Source organism: Chelonoidis abingdonii, chromosome 8, assembly GCF_003597395.2.
Source record: "Chelonoidis abingdonii isolate Lonesome George chromosome 8, CheloAbing_2.0, whole genome shotgun sequence".
Classification (NCBI taxonomy): domain Eukaryota; kingdom Metazoa; phylum Chordata; order Testudines; family Testudinidae; genus Chelonoidis; species Chelonoidis abingdonii.
In genome coordinates this window covers 86,091,914-86,114,741 of record NC_133776.1, presented here as the reverse complement: position 1 = coordinate 86,114,741, position 22,828 = coordinate 86,091,914, and the positions used below count along the sequence as shown (strand labels likewise).

Genomic DNA, 22,828 nt, shown 5'->3' with positions numbered 1-22,828 from the left:
ATAGGTGGCATATTTAGCCTATCTTTTTGACATCTTTGATACCCTGAACCCACTGAACACTTATTTCAGGGCAAAATATGAATGATTCTGCCTGCACAGACAGGGTACAAACATTCTTTAGAAAATTTGTGCTTCTGAAGTGCAAAGAAAACCTGGCGGTAACATTCTGTACCTTGGGGGAGTGCCCTGTAACTCCCATATTTCTCATTTATGTGATTGTGATTTTGCATATAAAGCACGCCCTGTGAGTATCAGGGGAAAGGTTATGATCTGCTGGAAGTCATTTCTCTATCCATATACGTATATCATTAATGCATATGAAGTTATGAGAATTGTGTTGTATGGCTGTCACTAAAACATGCTGTAAGTTGGGCACTCTCCTCAGAGGCAATAGAAAGGAAAGTAGCCAACAGGAGAGTGGGGTGTCAAACAACCCATTACCAGCCATTGTCCAGCAAGGGACCTAGAATGCAATGACTCATCTGCATGAGGCCACATCAGGGGATTTGCTCAACCTTGTCTGGAGACTCAGCAATGCCCACCTAGACGTGGCTGGACTTGTGTTTTCCAAGCACGTGGACTGAGGGTATAAAACCGAACACGGGGGGCTCATGCTTGGCCTTTCTCCTTCACCCATCTACACTGTAAGCAACAAGGACACTCACAAAACTGAAGACTCCAACTTAGGGGACTGGCACAGATTTCAAGGGTGAAATCTGTGTAAATGTACTATGTGCAAATGTATTATGAACTGTGGGGTGAGAAAAACTGCTTAATCTAGATGTTGCCCAGACTAATAAGGTTGAGAGTTTAGACTGCATGCTTACATTTTCTTTTCTTTTGGTAACTAACTCTGACTTTTTGCCTATCACTTAATATCACTTAAAATCTGTCTCTTGCAGTCAATACATTTGTTTTACTGTTTATCTTTATCAGTGAGTTTGTATGAAGTGTGTGGCAAATCTGCTCAGGTTTTGCAAAGGCTGGTGTAGATCCACTTTCCATTGATGAAGTGGTGAACCAATTAATAAATTTGCACTGCTCAAGATGAGCAGTGCAAGATGGTGTATTCCTGAAGTACGGTGCTGGGAGCTGGGGGGATTTGGCTCTGGTGCTTTTCTCTGTGTAATTCATGAGTGGCTCTGGGAGCATTCATGCAATCTAGCTGGCTGTGGGGCTCCACATGTGGTTGTGCTGAGTGATCACAGCGCCTGGAGGGGTTTGCTGCTGGTCACTAGCAAGGCATTATGAGAAACAGCCCAGGTTGAGGAGAGTTCAGGGGACACAGCGGTCTCTCAGTCCCTGGCTGCACCCGGGGGATCCCATCACAGTCATTTTTATCTTCTTTGAGGGAATTTAGGAGGCTATCAGACGATCAAGTACTCATAAAGTACTTGAAGAGATCTTATGACTTAATTATTAGACTGTTTTTCTACTGTCTCATAGTTGTGGAAAGAAGTTTACCGCTATTGTCTTTACCCTTGGTGGTGTTGATGCTGACTGGGTCATTGCAAAAAACTGATGGACCGCTCTTGGGCCAAGACCCACAACTAACTTGTCTATGGAGTTTCTGCTAGAGAATTGTCTGTCTTCTGAAGGAATCACCAGCCATCTTTAGTTGCAGAAGCCATGGAAGTTTTAATCTCACCTTCATCCCTTATTTCCGTAAGTCAGGTTTCTTTTCAGTGGTGATTTTTTTTCCGATCAAAACTGCCTTTCTATTGAAAGTGAAGTAGAATTGTATCGCCCCAATTCCATTTTATCTGAAATATCATTCATTCAAAGCAAAGCAGGTTCATTCATCAGATAGAATTGTGAGTGTATATAGTATAGTCTGCACCCAGTTTAACAAGAAAGAAGTGCTTCTCTACTTGAAAGAGGTGATGAGAAAGTAGAAGTCAGGAAGAATGGTTGTAGCTGAGGGTATGTATGAAAGAATTGCACATCACCACCAAGGCAATTCAGATGGATAAAAGCCCACTAAGTATAAGAACATAACTGTCTACATCCAGAGTTTCAGTTTTTATGTCCATTTAGCTTCCCCCTTTCCTTTTAACAGGCTGAATATTGAGAAGAATTACAAGTCCTCAAATGTGGATTTTTGTACTCTGAAAAGAAACCTTAGTCCTATATGTATTAGTGAAATGATAACTAAAACTTAGGAATGCGCAGCTGAGAGAAAGAGGTCATATATTTATTTTGTCGATTATGAATTGGTTGCCATCTTTGTGGAACCAGGCAGTTCTGGAGCCCCAGATGCGGACAGGAGAGCAAGATCAGTTCAGACATGTAACTAAATGAATTTAACAGTAACAGTCTTCACAAAGAATGTGATAGAATAAACTTAATCTTGTTTGGGAAACGTCTTCAGAAATCTGTATAGGAAGAAGTCTTCAAAATAGTATCCGAGTTGCCTTTGTTATCATTATTTTTTTTTTTTGTTTTACACTGAAATGCTAATTTTTGAAGCACTGATTGAAAAATGAAGCTCTTCAGAGGCAGAAGTATATATGGTTTCAGGATGAAATTAAGCTCAGTGCAAATGTGTACTGTATTAAAGACTAAAATAAATTGGGGCCGGGGATAGGGGCGGGGAAGGGAGGAATTGTGGTGGTCAATGTATATTATCCAAACTCAAGGTGAAGTGAAGAGACTTGAGCCTGGATAAGACTGTGAAATAAATATTATGTGGACCAAAGGTGCCTCTGCCTAAACAGTTTTTGTTGCTTGTTTACTATCAGCAGTTGCACATTTAACAGAAACATAGGGCTACCAAGAAAGCTGAGCAGGAATGAAAATTGTGCAGTAAACTGGGGAGAAAATAGAGCAAACCAAGACAATTGATATCTTAAGAACTGGTGTGTCCTTGTTTCAGGCATAAATGAAATACAGACCAACCTTTAGAGTTTAATGTGAGGAAACAGTAACCTGGGACCCTTTGCCGGACCTATTTGGCTGTCGCTAGTCCATGACAAAGATATTTGGCAACGTCCTAGGGAGGCCTTCATTCAAAATGAGGTAATGATGCAGCATCACAGAGCGTTTGTTGCAAACAGTTTTAGAGGAAAAAACAGAAAATAATAAAAGCAATTTTTGTATTAAAGCAGTGAAGTATTTATCTGCCATTGGATGTAATCCTTACTTCTGTATATCTAAAACTGTTTTACATGAAAATGACTATTGCCTGTCTGTTCTTGTTTGGTTTTTTATGCTAGACTTTTACTTTGATTATGCTTTTGGGGGGGGGGGGGGGGGGATCTAGCATTACCATATAGCAGTGTTTCTTAACCTTTTTGTGCTGGCAACCTCCTTTGGACATTTAAAAAAAAAAAAGTTGTCCCCCTTCGCCCCCACACATTAAGCTTTGGACTTCAGCTTCTCACAGCTCAGGACTTCAGTCCAGCATGGGGCTAAAACATGTAAACTAGCTTTGCAGCATCTCCTGTGGCGTGGGGGCCCCAGGCAGTTGCTCTGATTCCTACCCCCTAACACCGGCCCTGCTTGTGGCCCTCCTAAATCTCTCCAGCAACCCTTGTGAGGGTCACAACTCCCAAATTGAGAAACACACTGCCGTATGGTATATTTACCCATCAAAGCTCTCTTTATGCTTAACATTCCTACACTTTTTTCCAGTACCTATTTTTTCTATTCTCAAGCTTGTCCTAAGTAGTTTTCCTAGTTATCAACTTCTCAGCTTGGTTATTTGAAAAGAAAAATGTTCACCCTCTTAGTGCAACAGTGCAACCTTCAGGAAATCCCATGCTCTTGTCAGTTAGTTTGGATACCGTCTGAATAAAACTAAATTGTTTAATCTTCCTCCAATAGAGTACAGATTCTCTTAGTGAACTTTTGTTCACCTGTTTTCCATTTCCCTCTTATGAACAGTTAGTGTCTCTAGAGAGTCTTTCGTGATGGATGCTTTCCTTACTCATTATACTCCAAGGGCATTTCATTCATGTCCCCAGGTGTCCTAACGTTTGCTGGGTATCCTTTGATTTAGACCCCTGTGATTATAAAGTCAATTCTTACTAAAATAAGATAACAATCAAGTAATAAGTTAATGAAATCTAAGAATAACGCCTCAGGATATAATACAGTATATGGGACATGATGCCTGCGCCGTCTCTTTAAAGAAATCAGTACTTTGATAGTCTGCTATTTTTGAAGACATCCATGGTTTGAATTTTCAGGTTGCTACCACACTAAACTTAATTTAAATTGTCCTGGTAATTGAGTCACAGATGTAAGCAATGACTGACTTGAAACTGCTTAATTAGCATATACATTTGAAATCATTTCCAAAAATGTTCAGTTTTAGCCCAATATTTTGAGCTAACACAACTGTTGCCCCAGTTGAAAACTGTTAAGAGTTTTGAACATTGATTAACTACCACAAAGGACATAACCTAAATTGTTTTATATAGTAGTAAAAACATATTTTTTGTTATAGGATGGTTTTGATTTTTTTACAATGTATTTTGGACTACTGTTTGTATACTATATGGTGTGTTAAGTACTTAGTGCAAGGTAGATTTATTCACTTCTGCTATGACTGGTTATCAGTAAATGAGTAAAATATTTAATTGTATACATTGTCTACTTCAGCCCTTTCAGTTTCTGTTTCATGTTCTTAAGTCATTTTTCATGTGTATAACTGTCAGACCACAGCCTTGACACATTTTGTGGGAGAGTACTCTGTAGTCTCTCCCCTTTTGATGGGGACCTCTGAATTGGGGTAAGGCTCTAGACATCTTTTCTTCTGGGTGTAGCATCTCTTCAGGGTTATCTATGTGAAAGTACTTTCAGACAGTCGTTTCAGAAATGTTCTCATAAAACAAGATTCATAAAGACTAGAGAGAAAACAACATTTTAAAATCAATAACTGTATGCATACAGTCCAGTCTCAAACTGAAAACCTTAACTAGTTAGCCTCACTGTAGTTTTACTTAGAATGAAATAAGAATACTTTCAATTTTTGTCTGCTGTTAGATCAGGGAACATTTTGGAGACATAACCCCAGGGTCTCTCTCACTTTTCCTTTCTCCCACTCTTCCACTCTCTCCCCTTTCACTCTGGCAATGGCTAGCTTGTCATACCAGGCACACTTCAGAGTTATTTACATAAATGTTCTTTCTGATGGGGTCATTATTGCTTTTACGAAATAACAATTGTATATTTTAAAGTCATGCATTCTAACGTCCACTGGTCTTGTTTAAACCGATTCGAGGGGGTTTATTTTATTTACTTTGCCTTTCTTTTTCATATATTTATTGTAAGGTGCGTTCCTGCCATAATAGATTTTTCAGCCCTCATTTGCATCTCCTCTATCTCTTGTGTGCTTGTCTTAACAAAAGGTGTTAACTTTGAAATCAGTTAATTTTCAGCCCCTTAAAGTAATAGTTTATATTTCTTTTAGTCATTCAATCTTATCAGAATCCCAGCTGTAGATGAAATATGAATTCACAGATGCAAAATCCATCACGTTGTAATATACCACTTAACTGACATTTTTGGAAGTAAACATATTTAAATATTGTAAATACTTAATACTGAACCGACATTGGTCACTATTGACGTAGGCTATACGCAGCAGTGATTTTTGAAGTGAAGAGAATCACTCGTGTTACCATTCACTTTAGCCATCCAGCTCCCCAGAATTTTAATTGTGTGGAAATTGCAGGATATGAAAGATGTGAGGTGGGTGAGGTAATATCTTTTATTAGACCAACTTTTGTTGGTGAAAGAGACAAGATTTTGAGCTACACAGTGCACTTTTTCAGGTCAAAGATACTACCTCATCCACTTTGTGTCTCTATTATGTGAAATGGAAGTTATAGAGGATGGGAGAGTAAAGTGAATTATTACTCCAATTTATGGCAATTTACCCAACCTTTGTCTGCAATTAAAGAAAAAAAAAATCTGCACAGATTTTTGGCCTGGTCTACACTACGCGTTTAAATCGATTTAAAGAGCGTTAAATCGATTTAACGCTGTACCCGTCCACACTACAACGCCCTTTATATCAATATAAAGGGCTCTTTAAATCGATTTCTGTACTCCTCCCCGGACTAAGGAGGAACGTAGCGCTAAATTCGATATTAACATATCAGATTACAGTTAGTGGACGGAAATCGACGTTATTGGCCTCCGGCTATCCACAGTGCACCACTGACCGCTCTGGACAGCAATCTGAACTCGGATGCAGCGGCAGGTAAACAGGAAAAGCCCGCGAACTTTTGAATTACATTTCCTGTTTGCCCAGCGTGGAGCTCTGATCAGCACGGGCGCGATGCAGTCTCAAATCCAAGAAAGGCTCCAGCATGGACCGTACGGGAGATACTAGATCTGATCGCTGTATGGAGAGACAAATCTGTTGTATCAGAGCTTCGTTACGAACAGGAAATGCCAAAGCGTTTGAAAAAAAATCTCCAGGATACACAGCACTGCGTGACAAGCGTAACGGGAAACCAGAGACTCAAATGGACGCTCATGGATGGAGGGGTACTGAGGACTCCAGCTATCCCACAGTCCACAGCAGTCCTTGAAAGTATTTGCATTCTTGGCTGAGCTCCCAATGTCTGTAGGTCAAACACAGTGTCTGGCGTGGTTCAGGGAATAGCTCCTCAGCCCCCCCCCCCCCACACACACGTGAAAGAAAAGGGAAAGAAATCATTTCTTGACTTCTTTTCAATGTCACCCTATGTGTACTGATGCTGCTGGTAGACGCGATGCTGCAGCAGTGAAGAGCAGTATCCGCTCCTCTCTCCTCTCCTCCTCCCCGGCGGTAGACGGTACAATATGACTGATATATCCGTCGTCGCCATCAGCCGTGAGTGCTCCTGGCTGGCCTCAGGTGAGGCTGGCCGGGGGCGCCTGGCTAAAAATGGGAATGACTCCCAGTTACTCCCAGTAGATGTAAGCGAACGGCTGGTAACCATCTTCATCATAGCAACTGGGGGCTGAGCTTCATCAGCCCCCTCCGTTTCCTGGTAAAGAAAAGATTCTGTACTGCCTGGACTGGTCATAGGCCCGGGAGGCTGCCTCCCCTCATTTATCTCACTACAAGTCTCTGTTTCTTATTCCTGCATTCTTATACTTCATGACACAAATGGAGGGAGGCCACCAGTAGCCCAGGAAGTTTGGGGGAGGAGGAAAGCAACGGTGGGGTTGTTGCAGGGGCACCCCTGTGAATACTGACACGGAGCAGCTGTGCTCTGATACATGGTCTCTAATACACTTGCCCCTTATTCTAGGCAGGACTGACTCTATTTTTAGAAACCATAAGGGAGGGATTGACTCAGTCCCAAGTGAGTCAATCCCAATTTGCTTTTGCGTTGCGCCCCCAGCCGATTTTCAGCCAGGGGCACTCATGATAGCAGCGGACAGTACAGAGGGGGAGAGATAACCGTCATCTCATTGCCAGTTTTTCTCCGGCAGTAGACGGTACAGAACGACGGTAACCATCTGTGCTATCATTGCAAAAGCAAGTGACTGCTGCTGTGTAGTGCTGGAGTTATCGCCTCTCTGTCCGCGGCATCCAGTACACATACGGTGCCGGAAAAAAAAAAGCTGAACGGGCTCCGTGGTTGCCGTGCTATGGCGTCTCTGCCAGGGCAATCCAGGGAAACGGCGCGAAGGATTGTCAGCTGATGTTTTCCCGGAGGAAGGAATGACTGACGACATTTCCCAGAACCACCCGCGACATAATGATTCACCAGAATTCAAGGGGCGGGGGAGACTGCGGGAACTATGGGATAGCTACGGAAGAGCTACCACAATGCAACGCTTCAGAAATCGACGTTAGCCTCAGACCATGGATGCACACGCCGAATTACTGTGCCTAGTGTGGCCGCATGAAACGAATTTATATATCAGTTTTATAAACCGATTTTAGCTATTCGATATTATCCCATAGTGTAGACGTGTGCCTTTGAATCAGTAAAGAGCTACTTTAAATTGTGGCACTGAGTACTTGTTATGCTGCAAGATACCATTTTACCTTTTAAGTGGAAACTGATAATGATTTAACATTTTTATAGTTTCCTAAAAAAGGTAGTGAAAATCTTGTGTGCTTTAAGTAATGTGACAGACCCAGACCAGTGGGGTACAGGATCTGGTAGAGGCAAACTATACTGGTCACTGGATGAGTATTTTTCTGTTCCCTGAGTGACTAGAGCAGGGGCTGCACTAGCGTAATCAGGAACTTGCTAGAACCAATTAATGCAGAAGGCTGATTAGATCCTGCACCAAATCAAAGCAGATTATATCAGGGCACCTGGGTTTAAAAAGGAGCTCACTCCAGTCAGGTGGGAGGAGCCAGAGGAGGAAGTGCATGTGAGGAGCTGGGAGCAAGGGGCACAAGGAGCTGAGAGTGAGAGGGTGTGCTGCTGGAGGACTAAGGAGTACAAACCGTTATGAGACACCAGGAGGAAGGTCTGTGGTGAGGATTAAGAAGGTTTTTTGAGGAGGCCTGGGGAAGTAGCCCAGGAAGTTGTAGCTGTCATGCAGCTGTTACAAGAGACACTATAGACAGCTGCAATCCACAGGGCCCTGGGCTGGAACCCAGAGTAGAGGGCGGACCCGGGTTCCCCCCAAACCTCCCAACTCCTGATCAGACACAGGAGGAGTTGATCCAGACTGTGGGGAAGATCACTGAGGTGAGCAAATCTGCCAATAAGTGCAGGACCTACCAAGGCAGAGGAGGAACTTTGTCACAGTAAATATTAAAAAAGCTACAACTGACTAAAGAATCTGCAGACATGTGCGCTAATGTTCTGATAAAGTAAACTAATGAACACAAAAATTGCTCTTGAGATGTTTTTGAAAGATTTTTAATTTAACATCGGTTCCTACACCATTGATTGTCAAGAACCATTCAAAAATCAATGTTATATGTGTGGATAACTTAAAAAGAGTGAGGTTTCAAAGAGGAATGTGGAAGTAGTTTAGTAAAAAGGAAGGGTAAATAGAAATTTATAGTTAGTTAATGAGTGAGTAATTGTGAGGCAGTCCATATCTGTATTTTGAAGATGCGTGAGGAAAGTAATTCTAAATAATACATTTTGGAAGGTCACAAATTAATAGTTTGTATTTTTAAAGCGCTTCCATCTAAGGATCTCAAAGTTTTTGGCGTCTATCTAGATTAGGAATTTTTTTTTACTCATTTATCTTAGTCTAGATATACCCTAAATGTTTATAAGGCACTTTAACATGTTTTAAAACTCTATTGTATTTTAACGTTCTCTGTCTATGCTAAAGTTCTAAAATATTTTAATTGACATTAAAAATTTTTTATCGTATCCTATGCTACCCTTATAAAACTAAGACTTACAACACGGCTGTGAATGCAGGTCATTAGCAAATATACTGTAGGGAACAATGCTATATGGCAAAGGAATAGACTGTAGGACTTAATGGTTCTATTTTATTTCTGATTTTTTTATTAAGAATTTTTTTTAAATTACCATTTAAAGTGTACACAATCAGAAAATTCGATATCCTGAAAATAGTTTTTAAAAAGCACAATTTGGATGTGTCCCTTTAATGGCAGTGTTGAGGGGTTATCTTACACAGAGGTTAGTGAAGCTGATTATGTATGATTTTTCATTTACTGTACAAACACCTGGAAAAAGCCATATGAGCACAGGAAAGCTTTTGACAGTGGTCTCCAACCTTTTTATGCACAAGATCACTTTTCGAATTTTAAGATCGATCCAGGATCTACCCTGCCCCTTCCCCAAGACCCCGTCCTGCTCACTCTCCCCCACCATCATTCACCTTCACCGGGCTGGGACAGGAGGTTGGGGTGTGGGAGAGTGTGCAGGCTCTGAGCTGCAGCTGAGGGGTTTGGAGTGTGGGAGGGGGCTTGGGGCTGAGCATGGGGCAAGGTATTGGGGTGCAGGTGAGGGGTATGGTCTCTGGGAGGGAGTTTGGGAGCAGGAGGGGTCTCTGGGCTAAGAGGGGCTTGGAGTGCAGAAGAGGATGAGGGCTGCAAGCTCTGGGAGGGAGTTTGGATGTGGGCTCAGGGCTGGGGCAGGAGGTTGGGGTCTGGGAGAGAGTTTGGGTTCAGGAGGGGCCTCTGGCTGGGGCAGAGTGTTGGGGTGGAGGAGGGGATGAGAGGTGTGGGGTCTGGGAGGGAGTTTCGGTGCAGGAGGGGGCTCTGGGCAGGGGCGGTGTGGTAGGGGTGAGGGTGTGGGCTCTGGGAAGGAGTTGGGGTGCGGGCTCAGGGCTGGGGCAGGGGCTTGGGGTGTAGGAGGCTGTGTGAGGTGCAGGCTGCAGCTGGGAGGCGCTTACCACAGGCAGCTCCCGGTTGGTGGTGCAGGAGGGCTAAGACAGGCTGCCTGCCTGCCCTGGCCCCACGCTGCTCCTGGAAGCACCTGGCATGTCTCTGCGTCCCAAGGGCCCGCGGGTGGTTCTGTGTGCTCCCGCTGTCCCTGTCCTCCAGTGCTGACTCTGCAGCTCCCATTGGCTAGGAACTGCAGTCAATGGGAGCTGCAGGGGCAGTGGGCATGGGCAGCATGCGGAGATCTGTGCTGGCTGCTTCCGGGAGTGGCATGGGGGCAGGGCAAGCAGGCAGCCTGCTGAACCCTGCTGTGCCACCAGACTTTTAGCAGCTGGCGATTCACTGGCAGAGGCTCCAAGATCGACCAGTCGATCACAATTGATGACCGCTGCTTTAGGAGGTGGGAGAAAAATACTTGGAGGGCCTAAGACAAGAAACCTTTTTAAATAGGCAGTGCTAATAAGGTAACTGGTGAATTGGAGCCATGTCTTATTCATAAGAGAACTTGTGTACATGGTAGAGAAATGACCAATGGTCCTGTTCTGTAAAACTGGCTAACTGAAAATTCTGTTAGCAATTGTGTCAGTAAACTAATTCAAGTAGTGAGATCAGGTAATCATGTGATCCTACACAATTGTCTTGAGAAGCTACACATGTTACTGGTTATCTTCTGAGACACTCGGTAAATAAATTGGGATGGTTGGTTTGATGTAAACTTTGTATGGATAAGTTAAAATATTGTCTGCTTCCATGCATCTTTACATTTTTTTTTCTTTAGGCCATGTAGAGAAGCTGCTAGCAATTGCTGTTTGGGTTATGTATCCACAGACAAACCAATATAAGAGATGCAAATTTTTAGCTATTATATAAGGAATCTCTTTATTAAGCACAATGTTTTAGCTGTGTTCTTTCCTTTTAATTTCTTTGAGTAGCAATGACCTTTTCTTGGCTTTTGTAAATTTCATTTTTTTAATGACATGAAATACATGCTTTATTGTTAACTGTATACTAATGTAGTCCTAAATGCTTAATTTCAGTGCCAAATCTGCACTTAATTTTTTTTTTTTCAAAATTACAAGTGGGTTATTTTTGCTTATTTTGGTATCCCGTTTTGAGAAAGATGCTTTGGTAAAAACAAAGCCTTGCGTTGGAAGATCTTCAATTCTTCTTGGATATGTAGTATTTAAGAACAAACAGCATTCATTTCATGCTTGCACTATATATTAATAAAGTAGCATGAGATAGTGAGACAAATTTCAAGTGACACTTCTGTGTTTTATCAGTGAAAGCAAGTTGAATACGTTGGTGCAGAAGCTTCATGACTTTTTGGCTCACTCATCCGAAGAATCTGAGGACGCAAACTCGCCTCCAAGACTATCTATGAGCAAAAGTATAGGTAAAAATATATATATTTTCCCTCTTTTAAATGTACACTCTTATTCAACATCTTGGAGTGTAGTGCAATAAAATGCATTTTGATGTACAGATATGCAATATTGTTCTTACTGTTTCCTTCTTAAGTGGAGATATCTGGATAAGTATACAGTAGATTTTTGGTATTAATTGCATTTCATTTGTGAATATAAATGTTCTGTATGTTAAAACATTATAAAAACAACAAAAAAGTATCCCAGTATTTGTTCCTCAGTATTCCGTTTCATGGAAGTTAAACTGTGTGCTCTTGGGGTTTGGGATGTTTGTATCTTCCTCTGGGATACTTTTGGTTCAGATTTCTCATGGTTCCCTATGTTAACACTGTGTAATAGACATATCTTGTTTTTCTGCTGAAGTTAAGATCTTTTGACCCTCACAATTGTGGAAGAGAGTGTGGGGCAGTTGCTTTCATGTTAATTCACAAAGTGTTTTCACAATTAAGTCAGAAACCACTGAAAACAAAAGGGCTCTTCTAAAGTAAATGATTAGATTTCTTCTTGAAAATTATTGCTATCTCCAAAAATCTAATAGGTAAGTGCTGGATTTAAAAAACAAACAAACTTCATTTTAACTACTGTCCAATAATGAAATCTTTTAAAATAAACACACAGGAGAAAATTATAATCTAATGTATAGTAGGAATCTGGATTTGTTATAGATATAGACCTTTTCAGACTCCAACTTCCTTAAAAGGCTTTCCATAGCAATAAACTTAAACTGTTATGAAGTGACTGTGTGAGGAAAGTTGGGATTGTATTAGCTGAGGAGTATATTTTCTTCTGTTGGCAGACAGATCCATGGGATCACTGAAGGGATGCTGTTAAGAGAAATAGTTAACTTTTCACTAACAACTCATTACCTTATTAAAATTGACAGAAATTTAAAATCTAATTTTACTTGATTACCACTTGTGTTTTTTCTCTTCTCAGATAGATCATATAGTGAAATAAGAGTGATCATTTTCACTTTTTGTAGTTACTTCGGCTTTCTTGTTCTCCTGATACAATAGGATGCAACTGTTTTGCATTTCTAATGTTGTTTAGGAATATTTGAAATAAAATTTTTATTTTTTTGTACAAAAAGTGCTCTTTCAGATACTCAGCATGGATGTCAATGGAGCTAAGACAATTTACATCAACTGAAGATCTTTATATTCATATTGGGTTATGTAAAACTTCTGTTGAAGTCACAAACTTCTGCTATACTTGATAATATCCCTTTGTTTTAATGGAGTTCTGCTTAAAATTTCATCTTAAGTTTAGCATCTCTGACAATATTGTCCCCTTATTACTATATTGTAATGTCAACACTGAGTGTACAATTCAGTTTCTCTTTGGTGCTTCAATACTTTTTCAGGGCACCTTTGACAAAAGCAAACTGTGACATGGATAAATAGATATCTGTTGTTGTGAAGTTGTTCTGAGGAGGATACTGTTTGCAGCACCTCTTTCCCAGTCCTGTGTAGTTGCAAATGTGACTCTAGCGCTTGTCCATGAAATACAGAATTACTGTGGAGCAGAGATACACTGATTGCGTAGCCCTTTTGCCAAATGTCAAGGGTGTATGTGTGATATCTCACACACATTCATTATATATAATTACAAAAAACTCCTGTTCCCTTTTGCGTATGAATAATGATAGTCTTTACTCATTTGGTTGCATGCTATTTTTCCATAGGACCTCTGCCTCATTCAATGCCCTGCTCTGGGGATGAATTGTGTAATAAAAAAGATTGTCTTTAAAGGCCCCTTCCTCATTTGTTGGAAGGTGTCTAGTGAAAGAGGCAGAGGATTTCAGAAAGAGAAAGGAGGGTTTTATGGTTTTCATTGTTGTCCCGGAGAACTGGATTTTGGCCCTGCCTCTGCCACAGACTTCCTTTGTGATGCTAAACAAGTCACATAAACCAAACCTTTGAGGTGCTTGCTAATTGTGTGTGTCTCATTTTCTGAGTGCCTAGCTTGATATCTTGAAGTCTGATTGACAGAAGTGCTGAACACTCATAACTGAAATCAATAGGAGTTGTCCTTTGAACATATTCTGAAAGTCTTCTGAAAAATCAGATCCTAGGATTTTCAAAGTGGTTCCCCAAAATTAGTGGATGCTTTTGACCATAATCTCTGTGCCTCAGTTCCTCATCTGTAAAAGTGGGATAATATCACCCCCTCATCTCAGAGAAGTTTTGAGAAGACCAATTAATTTTTCTTTGAAGCACTGAGTTTACTATAGTGGTGAGAACCATAGAAAAGCCCATGTGGAAATATTTTTTTCTTCATAACAGGATTTGAACAGTCTACAATAAATTGAACAATGAGGAGAAAACAAAATATTGAATAGCTGATCATTAATCACTGTTTATCCAGTGAACTGAATGAGACTGCAGTCCTGTAGAAAAATACTGTGTGATCATATAGTTTAACACTATATCGTAAATCATACACACAAGGAGGCTGAATGAAGCTTGTTCAGGCAACCTTAATCTTGAAAGTTCCTAAGTTTTGTGTGCCTGATTATGCAACCTTAGTGGTCTTTTAACTTATTTTTTGTGTGTGTAACTTTTTCTCTTTTTTTTATTTAAGAAGAACTGCTGTTTTTTCAGTTTGCTGTCATGTGGCATCACAACACCACATGGGTGGAACCTTTAGATACACTACATAGACTTCTGCCACTTGAACTAGTGGAATAACTGATAGCAATAGTAAGTTATCCTCTATGTGGATTAGTACTAGAGGGACATCAAACACACATTTAACCAATGCTTTTCACATATATTTGCTGACAGGAGGAGGAATAGTGAGACTCAGGAATCTGCCATTCTAGGCTCTGGAGGGGAGTGTTCTGTAGTGGTCATAGCCACTTCTGTCCATTTCCTCCAAGCTTGACTGCCTTCTGCCTCATCCCTTTCAAAGTGTTCCAGTCCTTCCCCTCCCCAACCCCTTGCACCAGTCTTAGGCCACGTCTATACGACGCACCATTTCGGCGCGTTAAAATCGAAAGCTCTGGGTTTGATATATCGCGTCTAGTCTAGACGGGGATATATCGAACCCAGAGCGCGCTTACATCGATTCCGGAACTCCACCAAAACAAACGGAGTTCCGGATTCGACTTTGCGAGCCGCGCACATTGATTCGGCGCGGTGAAGACGGGTGAGTAACTCGATTTTAGATATTCGATTTCAGCTACGCAATTCCCGTAGCTGAAATTGCGTATCTAAAATCGAATTTCACGCGTCGTGTAGATGGGGCCTTAGTATCCTTATCTTCCCAGTCCCAGACTTTACTCAAGCTTCTCGTTCGTCTTCTTGACCAGCAAGTTCTTATTTCCCCTTCCAGGGTTGCTGTCATAGTTCGGATCTCTGACTTCATCATTCTCTCATCCCCTCCTCACATCTGGTCATGGTCTCTGCCCAGCCAGTTCTGATTTCACTCCCTTTTGAGGTGCTTGCCCACTCTCTGTCCTCCATACTCCTCCTGCTCCTCACTGCATTCTCCTGGTCCAGCCAGTCTGTCTATCCCTTCCCCACCCTGACTCCTAGTCTTCTTGCCCAGCAAGTCAGTCTCCTCCCAGCTTCCTGCTCCAGCCTCTTCACCTCTAACTGCATAACTGTTGTCTCAGTCTCACCAGACTTTGTGTGCCAGCATACTCTCCTTCCTGCCCAGTCTGGCTTCTGTCTCCTGTGTATTTGAATGGGGCAGCTTCCTCCTTCATATTGCATTGCCTGGATGTGTTACAGGGGAGTAGAGGTGTCATTGAGAACATGGGAAAGACAGGCTCCCTGCTCTCAATTCCCCAGTCTGGCACGCGCTCAGCTCTGTACCCCTAGACTGGAGAGAACATGCTCAGTTGCTGTGTGGTGATGACATGTTCAGTCTGGTCAGCACTGTGATGCGAGGGGGTGCAACGTGCTCAGTCACTCTGTGGGCATGGTGAGAGTCCAGTCACACAAAGATACAGTGAGATTTGAGCATGCCCAGTGAAGATGGATTCTTCAGAAATTTTATCTGCTAAAATCAACGTATTCTCTACTGAGCATGTGCAAACTGAAATTGTTACAATTTAACCAAAGTTAGGCGAATTTTAATGGGGATGCCAGGAGGGACAGCCTTAGCACGTCACCCTTCAGCCAAATTTCAAGTCATTAGTTGTCACAATTTTAGCATGAGTGTACCTTATACCCCTCTCTTGGTCTCTTAAGGGTACCCACTTAGGGTTTTCAGTACTCAGCTGTCGCCTCTCTTAAGTGGAGACCTGCATCTCTCTGCCTCTTGATGGGGATTTTAAGGCTTCCCTTCCCAAATCCCTGCACTTTGATATCCCTGGCAAGCCAGTCTGCTTAAAGGCCAGTCTACCTGTGCTTTATTTTCTGTCGAAAGGCTATGAACAACATATAACCATCAGTTACAAGTTACCATACTGCTCTTTCTAAGCAAGCGTATTTATTCTTAAGGAAAAGCTTTGTGGGAGGGGGAGGAGTTCCTTCAGGCATGCTAAAAGCTTACCATAGGTTACCCATTATTCTTACAGGGCCCTAGTAGGCCAGAGTCTTTCTAACCCTTCCACAAGGGTTCAGGCCCACTTGGACAGAAGGTCCTGTCTGTTTGCTGAATCAGAAAGAAGTCAGTTTAAATGCAGCCCTTTTAAGCCAAAAGCCCTTTCTTGGTTTTCCTAGTCTCTTGTAACCCAGTTTGAGTCCCTGTATGCAAATACCCCAGCAGGTGGTACCTGTCTGGTACAGTGACTGATTCTCCTTAATCACCCTACAGTGTTTTAGTTCCTGAAGGAGCTGTAGTAATTCAGCCCCATGGAGTAGAACACAATTATACATATAATTCCTGGCCCACAGTGATACACATAACCATGATATAATATGTTCCCCCAAAGACATTGCATATGGTTGCAATATCTGTCACAGTAGTCACAGGGTTTAAGGTCAGAAGGGACCACCAGATCAGCTAGCCTGACCTCCTGTATGTCACGTGCAACCAACATCACTCAGCGCCCACATGCTAAACCCAACAATTGAAATGTGACCAAAATGTTAACGGCCCACAGGACACTAAACTGTTATGTGCCACAGGCAGAGAATGGGAGGGACTGAGGTGCACCAATGCCTTAAACCCCTGCAATGGCATGGAATTGATTAAGTGAGAGATACCCAGATGACTCCAGCAAATGATATGCACCACATGCTGCAAAGGAAGGTGAACCCCTCCCCAAAGTCACTGCCAATCTGACTTGGGGGGAAATTCTTTCCTGACGCCACGGTGATCAGAGCATGAGGATGTTAGCAAGAAAAATCCAGCTAAACATCTTGCTGCAAAACAGAGGGACATGAGAGCACTTCAGAGAAATGGTCTGAAGAATTAATACATGGAAACATACTTATCCATACTTTCATTTTCATAAGCACCTACATTGTATTGGCTGAAATTTTCCGAAAAACATTAAGCCTGAGGCAGACACAGCCAGTGTGGAAAAATTCAACTCAGTTTGCAAAGTTATAAGCAGCTGAAAATAGGTCTTAAAATGTAAAGAGTGCTATTAGCCTAATCTATAATAATCACATGGTATCTGTATGAAAAATAACATTTTTGTACGTCCCATTAATCCATTTCCTGTGAGGCTACTTCTAACATTCTAAGCCTTTGAGCAATTTCATATAGCTGCATAATAAAGAATGCCGAAACGGAAATATTCCCGTCTACCCCCAAAAAATGTGTAACATTTCTCTCAGAATTACACTAGATGGGGGTGCGGAACAGGTAGTAGTCAGTCCTGGACAAATTACATGTTTAAGGTTTAATATCCCACAACCCATTAGGGCTAGAAATAGGTCTGTATATCTGGAAAAAGGAGAATCCACAATATCAAATGGGGTACATCACTTACTTTTGGTTGTGCTAGCTAGGTTCATGATATATCAGTCCTTAAAGTCCCAATGTTATGTACCGAGGCTTCAGGAATATATTGGTGGTTACTACTTTTCGTGTAAAGCATATATAGTTGCCCTCTGGCTCCTCTAGTATGCGTTCTTTATTGGTGGAAAAAGGTTGAAAAATAGTAGCAATGACATTTTAAAAAAAATTCTAAATTTTTTTTGTAAATTATTTGGCATATGTGCAATAAATGATGCTGTGGTGTTATGCAAAGGTTTTATTGTGATGATATAAATCTCACTCCTCATCCCCACTGACTAATTATCCATTTAGTAACGTTTTTTAATAATGCTCATAAAATGTTTATACCAAACCATCATTTATAATTTAAAGAATTTTTAGTGATTTCTACCATTCTGTGAATTATACTTTTTTCCTCCCTGCCTAGGTAAAAGTAGTGGACCTGAAAATAGTCCAACTCCAATGGAAAACAACAGGGAAGAGGTAAGAATAAAGTATATGGTGCATTTGATTTACAGTAACGCTGGTAATGCAAAAATGGCTGATATAGAAGATACTGATTAAATTTGAATTAATATCTATATTGGATTACACTACCATATCTGCTGAATATGAAAGTTGATTCGGAAGCTTTTTTTTCTAAAAGTTAAATTAAAAAACACAATATAACCTTTTAAATGTATATGAATGACATCCATTATGACTTAGCAGCAATTAAGCATTCACAATTTAAAAATAAAAAGTAAAATAATAAATTCAATGTGCTTTCCTAGTTTTGACTATTTCTGTATTTTTCCTATGGTCCTTCATAATGCATGAGTAAATGTATACTTTGTGGAAGGTATCACACTGTACTATCATGAGGCTTCTAACCGCTACTAAATCTTTGCTGAGAAGTAGGGAGCTGCTGCAATTTTGGGAATTCTCATGGTTGAGGATTGGCAAATTGCATAACAGTTATACCCCTTTTCATGGAAGTATTAGGGCTGTCAATTAATCGCAGTTAATTCACACAATTAACTAAAAACCTTAATTGCAACTAAAAAAACAATTGTGATTAATTGCAGTTTTAATTGCACTGTTAAACAATAATAGAACACCAATTGAATAAATTGAAATTTATTGTAAATATTTTTTGATTTTTTTCTACATTTTCAAATATATTGATTTCAATTATAACACAATACAAAGTGATCAGTGTTCACTTTATATTATTTTTTGTTAGATATTTGCACTGTAAAAAAGGTAAAGAAAAGATACTGTTTTTCAGTTCACCTCATAGAAGTACTGTAGTGTAATCTCTTTATAGTGAAAGTGTAACTTACAAATGTAGATTTTGCTTTGTTACATAACTGCACTCAAAAACAAAAGAATGTAAACCGTTAGCGCCTACATAGTCCATTTAATTCTACTTCTTGTTCAGCCAGTCACTAAGAGAAACAAGTTTGTTTACATTTATGAGATAATGCTACCCACTTCGTATTTATAATGTCACCTGAAAGTGAAAACGGGGTTTCGCATGGTACTTTCGTAGCCGGCATTGCAAGGTATTTATGTGTTTAGATATGCTAACTTTCGTATATCCCTTCATGCTTCGGCCACCATTCCAGAGGACATGCTTCCGTGCTGATGATGGGTTCTACTTCATGCACGTTCATTTCTTCTTCGAGTGCTTGCTCATATCGATTCCAGTTAGGTGTGCACGCACCGTGAGCACGTCTGTCAGAAGATTTTTACGCTAGCAACACTCGGTGGGTCGCCCCCTGGAGTTGTGCCGTTATGGCGCTGGATATATACCCCTGCCGACCCAATGGCCCTTCAGTTCCTTCTTACCACCCGTGATGGTCATTGGAACTGTGGAGCGCGGCTTAGCTGATCTCCACTTCCCAAATTTACTCATTGTTCTTTACTGTTAATTGTGTTTATAGTTCGAGTTTTACAGTTGTAGTTAGGGCTAGTTGTTGTGTGTGTGTGTATCGATATAGTTCGTGTATTTAGTTGATGGGGGATCGGGGATTAGCCCCTTTCCTCCACCCCAGTGCTGGGCTCATGCCCAGGTCACCGGGATTCAAACTCTGCTCGGCGTGCCAAAAGCCGATGCCAATAGGGGATCCCCATGACTCCTGCCTCAAGTGCCTAGGGGAATCCCACGTTCCTGAAAAGTGCCACATCTGTAAGTCATTTAAACTGAGGACAAAGGAGGAGTGGGACTTTGGACTGAAACAGCTCCTCATGGAGGCGGCACTTAGCCCTGCAACGTCGGTACCGAGCACTCAACCTGCATCTGTGAGGAGTGCTCCTTTGGCTCCGGTAACGCGAAGGAGCCACAGCACTAACCCTCACCGGCACCGACGTCTGCTCGGCACCGGTCCCTGTCCCCGCGGCCCAGGAAGCAACACAGCGCCCCGGCTGCTTCGGCACCACTCACAGAAGGAGTGCCTGTCGACGATGGTTCGCCCGGCACCTTCATCTGCCACGGCACCGCTGAGTGCAGCATCATTGATTCTGGTCCCGCAAGGGCAGTTGAGTCCGGTGCCCGAAAGCTCCCCGGCTCACACCGTGGTCGAGCTCGCTCTTCCATACACGCCGGCGACCTTCTCCACGGCACGGGAATTGATCGCGATGACGGTGACCACACTGCCTCAACCCCAGGCACCACCGGTGCGGGTCATCCTATCTATTGACAAACTTGCCTTGCTGAGGCCACCCTCCGTGGGAGCCGCCGAGAGGCATCTTTTAAGATCTCAGTCCTGCTGATGATCTCAGTCCCGCCGCCGCTCGCAGTCCCGGCACCGCTCTCTATCGCAGTACCGGTCGCACTAGCGGCACCGCTCGGCCTCCCGTTCACCTGCCAGATACTCGCGGTACTGATCCGACTCCCGGCACCATTCACGGTACTGCGCATTTTGCAGCCGCTCCAGGCGAAGGGACTCGAGATCCTGGTCGACCTCCCGGCACCACTTTGGTTGTAGGTCCTGGTCTCCCTCGCGGTACCGTTACAGCTCCCAGTACCGCTCCCCACTGCCCTCCCGGGAAAGACCAACCCGAGATGTGGCTCCCTCTCAGGGTCTGTCAGCACCGCCTTGGCCGTCGAGACACACCTCAGTGTCATCACAGGCTGGTAGCATTTCCTATCCACAGGATCATGGCTTGGATGTCCCCAGCCATATGTTTCCTGAGAGCCAGAGCCACGAGCAAGGACCCCATCAGTGGTCTTTCTGGACACCGTGGGCGTACCACCAAGCCCAAGGTGTTCCCTCAGTTGCACCACGGTCTGCCCCGTCAGAACACCGGGCACCAGAGGCAACAGTGAGGGCCCCTCCCCCCCATGGGTACAGGCAAGGCCTTCGGTACCACCCAGATCCCACTGGAGTCCAATGTTGCTCCTCAAGAACAGGAGCTCCCACAGGACCCTCTTGTCCCTGGCCTCTCCTCTTCCTCCTCGCCAGATGAGACTGTGGCAGGAATATCCTCCTCCGACCCTCCCCCAATTGACCTAAGGGCACATCAATACCTCTTGAGACGGGTGGTGCAGAATATGAATCTACAGGTGGAGGAGGTCCCTGAAATAGAGGACCCTTTAGTGGACATCCTATCTCCAGACCCACCTACTAAAGTGACCCTGCCGTTTATCTGTACTATTCAAGCAAAAGCGGACACCATTTGGCAATCCCCAGCCTCAATTCCCCCCCACAGCCAGGAGAGTAGAGAGAAAATACATGGTATCCTCCAAGGGGTACGAGTATCTCTACATACACCCATCTCCTTGCTCCCTAGTAGTTCAATTGGTAAACGAGAGGAAGCGTCAGGGCCAGCAAGCTCCTGCTCCCAAGGAGGCTAGGCGCATGGACCTCCTAGGCCGCAAAATATATTCGGCTGGGGGCCTTCAACTTAGGGTGGCAAACCAGTAAGGCCATCTAAGTAGGTATAACTATAACACATGGACGTCCTTGGGGAAGTTTATGGAGCTTCTTCCCCAGGAGTCCCGCCAGGAATTTAGGCCTTACTTGAGGAGGGTAAGAAAGTGGCTAGAACCTCCCTCCAAGCTTCTCTGGATGCAGCGGACTCTGCGGTCAGGACTCTGGCATCAGGAATGATGATGAGGCGTATCTCCTGGCTCCAGGTATCAGGCCTTCCTCCTGAATTACAACAAACTATTCAGGACTTGCCCTTTGAAGGCCAGGTGCTCTTCTCAGACAAGACTGATCCCAGATTACAAAGTCTGAAGGACAGTCGCATAATAATGCACTCACTGGAGATGCACACACCAGTGACCCAACACAGGACCTTCCGGCCCCAGCCTCATGGTACTTACCCCTGCCTAGGCCACGACGGGACTTAAGTGGAAGGCGTGGCCGAGGGAATTGACGGAGGCAGTCTGGCCCCCAAGGTGGGAAAAATCAGCCCCCCCCCCCCCCAAACCATCGGCGGGGCCCAAACACAACTTTTGATGGGACACCCGAGGACAGCCCACCAGTTGTTTTCCTGGATCCTCCTTCTCCCTTTTACAACCACCTCTCCCATTTCCTCCCTGTGTGGTCCCACCTAACTTCAGATCGTTGGGTTCTGCGCACGATGGAGTTGGGATACCACCTTCAGTTTGTTTCAACCCCACCTTCCCACCCTCCCTCCTCGTCCCTCTTCAGAGACCCCTCTCACAAGCAATTCCTCTTACAAGAGGTCCAGTGGCTCCTAACCATTGAAGCCATAGAGGAGGTACCAAAAGACCTGAGGAGCAAGGGGTTTATTCCCGATACTTCCTAATCCCCAAGGTAAAGGGAGGTCTACGACCGATCCTAGACCTGCAAGAACTCAACAAATTCATGATAAAATTGAAGTTCCGCATGGTATCCCTGGGGACCATTATCCTGTCTTTGGATCCCGGAGTCTGGTATGCCTCCCCTTGATATGAAGGACGCGTATTTCCGCATTGCGATTTACCCACCACATAGACGGTACCTCCGTTTTGTGGTCAGCCATTAACATTTTCAGTTCATGGTCCTTCCATTTGGCCTTTCTACGGCTCTGTGAGTATTCACAAAATGCATGGCTGTAGTCGCTGCCTCCCTCCAGCGGCGTCGGGTGCGCATTTACCTGTATCTCGACGATTGGCTCGTTCGAGGGACCTCTGAGTCACAAGTGAGACATCACCTGTACATTGTCAAAGACCTCTTCAGGAGCCTAGGCCTAATGATCAACATAGAGAGGTCTACTCTGA

The 22,828-nt window shown here is 43.1% G+C and overlaps 1 protein-coding gene across 4 annotated transcripts in view; it reads left to right on the top strand.

The window, feature by feature from the left end:
• The window catches only part of ATRX (ATRX chromatin remodeler), a 157,098-nt gene that overhangs the window by 7,915 nt on the left and 126,355 nt on the right, over positions 1-22,828 (top strand). For 2 of the 4 annotated variants that reach the window (XM_075068803.1, XM_075068806.1), the window contains exons 2-5: positions 1,447-1,665; positions 2,876-3,018; positions 11,566-11,678; positions 18,038-18,093. In XM_075068803.1, the coding sequence (XP_074924904.1) occupies positions 2,969-3,018; positions 11,566-11,678; positions 18,038-18,093 (219 nt within the window). In that variant the 5' untranslated portion in view covers positions 1,447-1,665; positions 2,876-2,968. Of the gene's footprint in view, positions 1-1,446; positions 1,666-2,875; positions 3,019-11,565; positions 11,679-14,392; positions 14,412-18,037; positions 18,094-22,828 lie in introns of those variants that run through there. The other 2 variants (XM_075068804.1, XM_075068805.1) reach the window with 2 other exon arrangements.